Here is a 6,475-nt window from a genome sequence, read left to right as displayed (position 1 = left end):
CATTCCTGCCCAAAAACCTGAAGGGGATAAAGATGCAGCTTCCCAAAGTTCTATGGCCGTGCAACTTTTCTTCTCTTTAACAGAGAACTTTATGCATCTCTGGCCTGGGGCTTAGCATCTCCGGGTGAGGAGGCAGTCGGAAGCTCCAGCAGAGCCATGCGTGGGACCAGAGATGGAGCCGTTCCATCAGGATGCTCAGGGAGACTGCCCTGCAGCCTATAGCCAGTCGTGGTTTCCCCACGTGGGATCACGGCCAAGGCTTGTTGGCAAGAGCCGTCCTTGGGTACTGGTAAGGCCCCATTTCAACAGGATGATTAAGATTCCATCGACTTTGAGTCATAAGGCTAGTGGGACCTTTCGTTATACAATTTTGGCAATAAACTAAAATTGTTTCCGACTGTGGTTAAAAAAAATGCTAAAGATTATTCGACTCGCTTAGGTAAGAGTAACTGGTGGAAGGAAAAAACCCACGCACGTATGTACAGCCAACGGCTTCCTGTGCCAACTCACAAAACAGGAACGGCCATTCCTGAAAGCTCTGACCTCCGTGCCAGGCCAACTACCTTTGACAGTCACAGAGATGGTGGTGTTCTCGCCAACCAGATAGCCGCAGGGCAGGAGCTCGGGGGTGTCGGAGGTGTTGCTGCGTCTGATCTCCCCGATGCTGTAGCCCAGGACACTGTCTGAATTCAGCCCTAGCTGGCTCACTGGGTCGACATGAATGATGTATTCCTGTAGAAAAATAAAATAAAATAAAGACCCCCATCAAAGATGTGGCTAAAATTGACCTACGACTTATGCCTTCGTGGGGTGATTGAGTTGAAATTGAGCTTCCTATGGGGATTATGCCTTAGAATTACAGGCCACTTAAAATATACATTTATTTGGTTAGGGTAAGGGGAAATTAAAAAAAAAAAAAACTAATAAGATTATGAACGTTTAGTCTGGATGAACCAAGCACGGAGAAGCTGGGTTGCATTTCCCAAGTTCAGCTGAAGTCTTGAAGATGTGAATGGCACTGGAAAATTCACGGGAAAGGAATTTGGCCAAGACCTCTCCCTACTAGCTCCTTCTTTTGGCTCCAAGACTATACAGTTTGATAAAGAGCAAACCCCCTGTCTGCTAGAAAAAAGTCAGCTCCAGCCCTTTAGGAGGGAACATGTGTACTTAATTTGGGAAGTGCCCCCTTCAGTGAGTGACCAGAGGATTTTAGGCCAGTGAACGTGGAACTAAGGTCCGTGGGGTATGAGTTATCCACGTAGCGACTTAGCTGACATCCCACTGATAGGCTTTCAGTGGACTTGTTTCTTCTTCACCTTCTATAATGTCTCCATGGCTCTTTTTAGCGCAAACTCACGTTCTTCTGATCTAAGGCTATCTCAACTGTCTGTCAGCAAAGACGAGGTCTGGGCCAAGGTAGAAGTGGTCTGTACTGAGACATTCCTATGTCTTCCTGGTTTCATTTCTTTTTAGAGATTTTTGCTATAGGGCATGTGCACTTGCCGGAGAGACAAAAGACAAAGTGAGACATTATCCCATCGGGGCAATGACCATGCTACAATCCCTTCTCCTCCATTATTATCCTCTTGGGATTTTGAGCATGCACGCACACATGCCCGGCATGAGTTTCAGGCCTTTGGGTCTGGGACTCAAACTATAGTCAGCTATGTGGGGAGTCCAGTACCTTAACCACTATACCACCTGTTGGCCTGCCTGGTCACATTTGTATAGACTGACTTGCCAGGATCTTTGGTCAAAGGACAGATTTTCTCTGTGTGAAAGCCACCTGGATCTAGATGCTAGAAAGGGATTATGATGTGCTGGTTAAGTCAGGTTTTGAAGTTACCAACTCAGACTAATATTGTCTAGACTAACAAGTTCTAGATCTGTGACCGTAGACAGGGGCCCAACCTTAGACCTGAGCCTCACTTTCCTTACCTTTCAGTGGGAAAATACAGGGCTTAGCATGGTTTCTGGTACACACACAAATGCAGACTATTATTACCATTGAAGGGATATGATTAATGAACACTGACGGCTGTCGAACTTACTTCAGGACAATAGAAAAAAAATGTAGCACAACCTCCTTTCAAATGCCCTGTGTTCAAGGTTCATTAGTTACTTCTCTGGCAAACACCCAAACCGATGATATGACTGGACAAAGAAAAATTACGAAGCTGATAGCCCCGACGCCAGTCATTGGCCTGGAACGCCGGGCAAGCACTCTGTGCTAACACGAGAGTCTGATTTGTGCTACGAGGTGACTCAGCATCGCATCAATGGCCAGTTCACCGTGAGAGGCTCAGGTAACTGTCAGATAACGCTCACTAGCTGCCCGTGCACCGTCCGACAGAGAGAGAACCTGGCCAGTCACTAGTCTATACTTACCATCTTGCCTCCATGGCCTTGAGGGCCAGGGGACAGGTCTTAGAGACATAAGGATGCAGAGGGCGAGGCTGGCTCGAGAAACTGCCCGTTCAGGACATAAACCTCTCTGTCCCTCCGCAAGCCCAGGCCCCCCACCCCCTCAGGAGTAGGGCCACCGCCATCTTCTTGAAGTACTTACTTTGAACAGCCGCCTAACCACCCCATCGAGCACATCCCACTTCGTCTTGCCACTGACTCCAATGCAGCCAATAAGAAAGAGGTGCGGTCTGGAATCCTATGGATGAGGAGAGGTACGCAGGTGAAAAACGGGTGGGTGTTTCCCAGAGAATGCAGACTGCCTCAGAATCCACCAAGGGTTTGAGAAGGGGATACAAGTCCTGTTTCCATATCTCGTATAATGTCGATGACGTGCAATAACCTTCAACCCTTTCCCTGCCCTATCAACAGGACAGCACTCCGGGGGCCAGGAAGAATCTAGAAGCTTTTGCTGAGCGTCCCTTGTTCTGTGCAGAGACCACACATTCTCCACCTGCTTATCCACCCCTGCTTCTGTCCGCCACCTCTCTCTTTCCAGATCTTGCTTACACACTCACCTCTTCCAGGAAGCCTCAGCAATGAATCCCACCAGGCTCAGAACTTATACTGCCTCAAAGGTTCTGTACACAACTTATATAATGAGATATTCTTTACTTGTTTACGCCCAGTTCCACGTATTTCTGTCGTATTTGTAGAGTAAGTTTGTCTCCTTACTAAGTCTTAAACTTCAGGATAAAAAGTGTTTCTATTTTTTCTCTTTTGTTTTTTATTAACGTTAATGCTTTTCTTCTAATTAACTAAGAGGTCAGAAAACTACAGGTTGGATATCCCTTATTTGAAATGCTTGGATAAAGCGTTTCAGATTTTCAAGCATTTGCACATACATACGGAGGTATCTTGGGGGAAAGAGGACCCAAGACTAAACACGAAATTCGGTTCTGTTTCCTGTACAACGTATTCATCTAGCTTGAATGTCATTTTACATTATGTTTGCAGATAGCAGTGTTTCGGCTGTAACCTGTCACATGACGTCAGGCATGGAATTTTCCACATGTGACATCAGATTAGCACTCAGAAAGTTTTGAATTTGGAGCATTTTGAATTTCAAATTTTTTGGATTAGGGATAGTCAACCTGTAGGAAAACTGGGAAGATCACCAGAAAGATCATCTTTTTAGTATTTTTTTTTTTTGTATCGCTGCCCAGACAGTTTTGTGTAGTGAGGGTTCACTGTTTATAATAATTAAAAAAAAAAAAAAAGCTGGTAGATAGAACATTCCATTCTGTTGGGTTTAAAAAAAAAAATCTGACATGCTCAAAACGATAGGGCATTGGGACTGTGGTGGGGTGTGGGTGAGGGGGTGCGTGTTGGGGGTGCACCTGGCAGTTAAGACCATCATCACAGCTCACAGGAAAGAGGACTGGCCTTGCAGCTGATATGACACTGCCACTTGCCTTGTGGCCTCCATAAGTGATGCTCGGGCCTTGAGCTTCTCACTTGTGAAGTGGAGGTAATAACCTGCTCGACCAGCCTCACCTGGATGCTGCGGTGATCCAGAGTGAGGTCCTTTTTGAAACTGACTTGTAGGCTTTTATAAAGCAGCAGATCTATTGATGTTGATCACTAGCATGTGCAAAGCATTCCCAGATGTCGCTTGCACTTGCTGTAAGAATGCTGTGTGACGTGCCAGCAGGTAGCATGGTGGTTAAGGCACTGGACTCCCACATGGCTAACCGTAGGTCGAGTCCTGAACCTGGTGGCTTGCTTTCTCGCTTTCTCTCTTTCCCATCTCTCTCTGGTCAAATTTAAAAATAATAATAAATAAATAAAATAATTCTAAAAAAAGAATGTTGTATGGGACCAGCAGTTAGCATAATGGCTATGTCGCTGAACTCCCATGTAGCCAACCGCGGTTCGAGTCCCAGACTCGGCGGCTTAAACTCATGTCGGGTGCATGTGCGTGCATGCCCAAGATCCCGAGAGGAGAATGGAGGAGAAGGGACTGCGGTGTGGCCATCGCCCCTGGGGGTGGTGATTTTTCGCTTTCTGTCTCTCTGTCTTTCTGGCGAGCGCACGCGCCCTATAGCAAAAACCTCTCCAAAAAAACAAAACAAAACAAACAAACAAAAAGCAACGTTGTATGAATGACATTCGCTCTGAAAGTCCATCACTCTACTACATTCTGAAAACAGAGCTATTGATTAATGTCCTTATTTATTTCTTTATTCTTTGTAAGGCTTTTTGCCATATGACATGTGTGCTTGCTGGAGAGACAAAGGGAAAGTGAGAAATCAGCCTTCAGGGGAGATGGCCACGCTGCAATCCCTTTTACTTCCACTCTCCTCTTGGGATTTTGAGCATGCACACACAGGTGCCCAGTGTGATTTTCAAGCCACCAGATCCAGGACTCAAACTGTAGTCAACCAGGTGGGAGTCCAGTGCCTTAACTATCAAGCCATCTGCTGGCCCCACCGTTAGGTCTTTGTAGGTGAGATGATGCTAAAGTCCTGACAACTCCAAAATGCTGGGCTCACCCCCCAGCAGTGAAGCTGCAACCACAGAGTGGAATCCGATGGCAAACAAAGTCTGGCTGCAGACGCTTTGTTTGGGTAGGCACTGAGGCTTCCCTTACTGTCTGCGACTGCAACAGCATATTGGCTTGACGAGCTAAGAAATAATGGGAAACTCCAGGAGACTTGCAATGTGACTCATCAAGTCTTTTTCCAAGTATCTGATGGTTACTCAGAGCACCAGTGGATTTGATCACTGACGAATGGCCGACTTTCACTGTCAACCCTCACTCTCACTCTGAAATAGCCTCTGTAGTTGTACAGAGGCTAGAAGGTGCCTAGATTCTGGAAGACAAGAGAATCTATACTGAGAAAACGCAGGTTCCCGGAGCCAGTGAGTCAGGATGTGGCACCAGTTCCACGTCTAGTCTCCCGCATGCCCACAGACGTGGGTGCCCATCTCCGGTGTCCACTTCACGGGCAGCCTCTGCCCACCAATAGCTGGTGCTCTCGGCCAGCTGAATTTGGAGAGCTTCATTCTGCACCTCCGACAGGAAATGCCACTCTGATGTGCTCGGGGATATACTAAACTCACTAACGCCATTTCTGGTGGGTGTTAGTGTTTGGGTAACTACATGCAAATGCAATGTGGAACCATGTTTTTCTTTTTTGGTACTCTTTGTTAGGCTTTCAAATGTAGGAGAAAGGGAAATTTGTTAACGTTCATTGTGTTAAAACGCTGCCGGGGGTTACAGTTAGTTAGGAAAAGCGTTAGTTGTGTGAGAGGGCTTCAAAAGTTCATGGAAAATGCCTATTAGGAAAAAACCTACACATGGATTTCAAAATTCTTTTGTACCAAAATAAATTCGTACTTTAGTTTCACTTTTTTGTAAACTTTTTGAAGTCCCCTTGTATTTCCAAATCACCTTAGGCTCTGAGGTGACTCGGTTTCACGACTGCGTCACTAAGCTAGGTACGTCTACCTGGGGAAGGGACAGGCAGAGCGGGGAAAGGGATCCGACTAACCTCCTTCCACTTCATTTCCTCCTGAAAGCTGACAACTATCTTAACATGCCTGCCTCCTTCCTTCCGAGCCGAGCATTCACCAGTGTCATCCAGCAACATGTCTGCGAATGGAAAACATCAACAGCCTTAGGCACACGGGACAGCAAAGCCGGCTTCCTGACACCCCCGCTGCTTGTAGGCACAGCAGCGGGACAAACCAGGTGTCGGGTGCGGGGGAGGTGTGGGGGGATCGGGGAAAGGGGGAGGGCGGAATGGAGAATGCAACCACAGAAATCAATGGTGGGTCAACCAGGGAACCAGCGGGCTGGCCACGCGCCTTGCCAGATGGAAGTGCAGGGGAGAGACTGAACCAAAACAATGGCAACAGCAGCATCATGGATAAAAAATAAAAGCGTCAGCCTCGATGTGCTTACAAAGAAAACCCAGACCGTTCACGGATGAGCGCGCCAGCCTGGACTCCATCCCGAAGGCGGGGCGATCACAGACCCAGCCCCTGCCCCGGCTGGGACCTGCCC

The 6,475-nt window shown here is 47.2% G+C and overlaps 1 protein-coding gene across 1 annotated transcript in view; it reads right to left on the bottom strand.

Moving 5' to 3' along the window:
* NAV2 (neuron navigator 2) overlaps window positions 1-6,475 on the bottom strand; it is a 295,960-nt gene that overhangs the window by 15,949 nt on the left and 273,536 nt on the right. Inside the window, exons 28-29 of the mRNA XM_006146897.3 lie at window positions 2,567-2,662; window positions 564-732 (exon numbers count right to left, since the gene is read on the bottom strand). Coding sequence (XP_006146959.1) covers window positions 564-732; window positions 2,567-2,662 — 265 coding nt within the window. The remainder of the gene's footprint in view (window positions 1-563; window positions 733-2,566; window positions 2,663-6,475) is intronic.

This window comes from Tupaia chinensis, unplaced genomic scaffold (genome assembly GCF_000334495.1).
Source record: "Tupaia chinensis unplaced genomic scaffold, TupChi_1.0 Scaffold000196_1, whole genome shotgun sequence".
Taxonomy (NCBI): Eukaryota; Metazoa; Chordata; class Mammalia; order Scandentia; family Tupaiidae; genus Tupaia; species Tupaia belangeri.
Note: the sequence above shows the minus strand (reverse complement) of the source record. Positions and strands in the feature narration are given on the sequence as shown.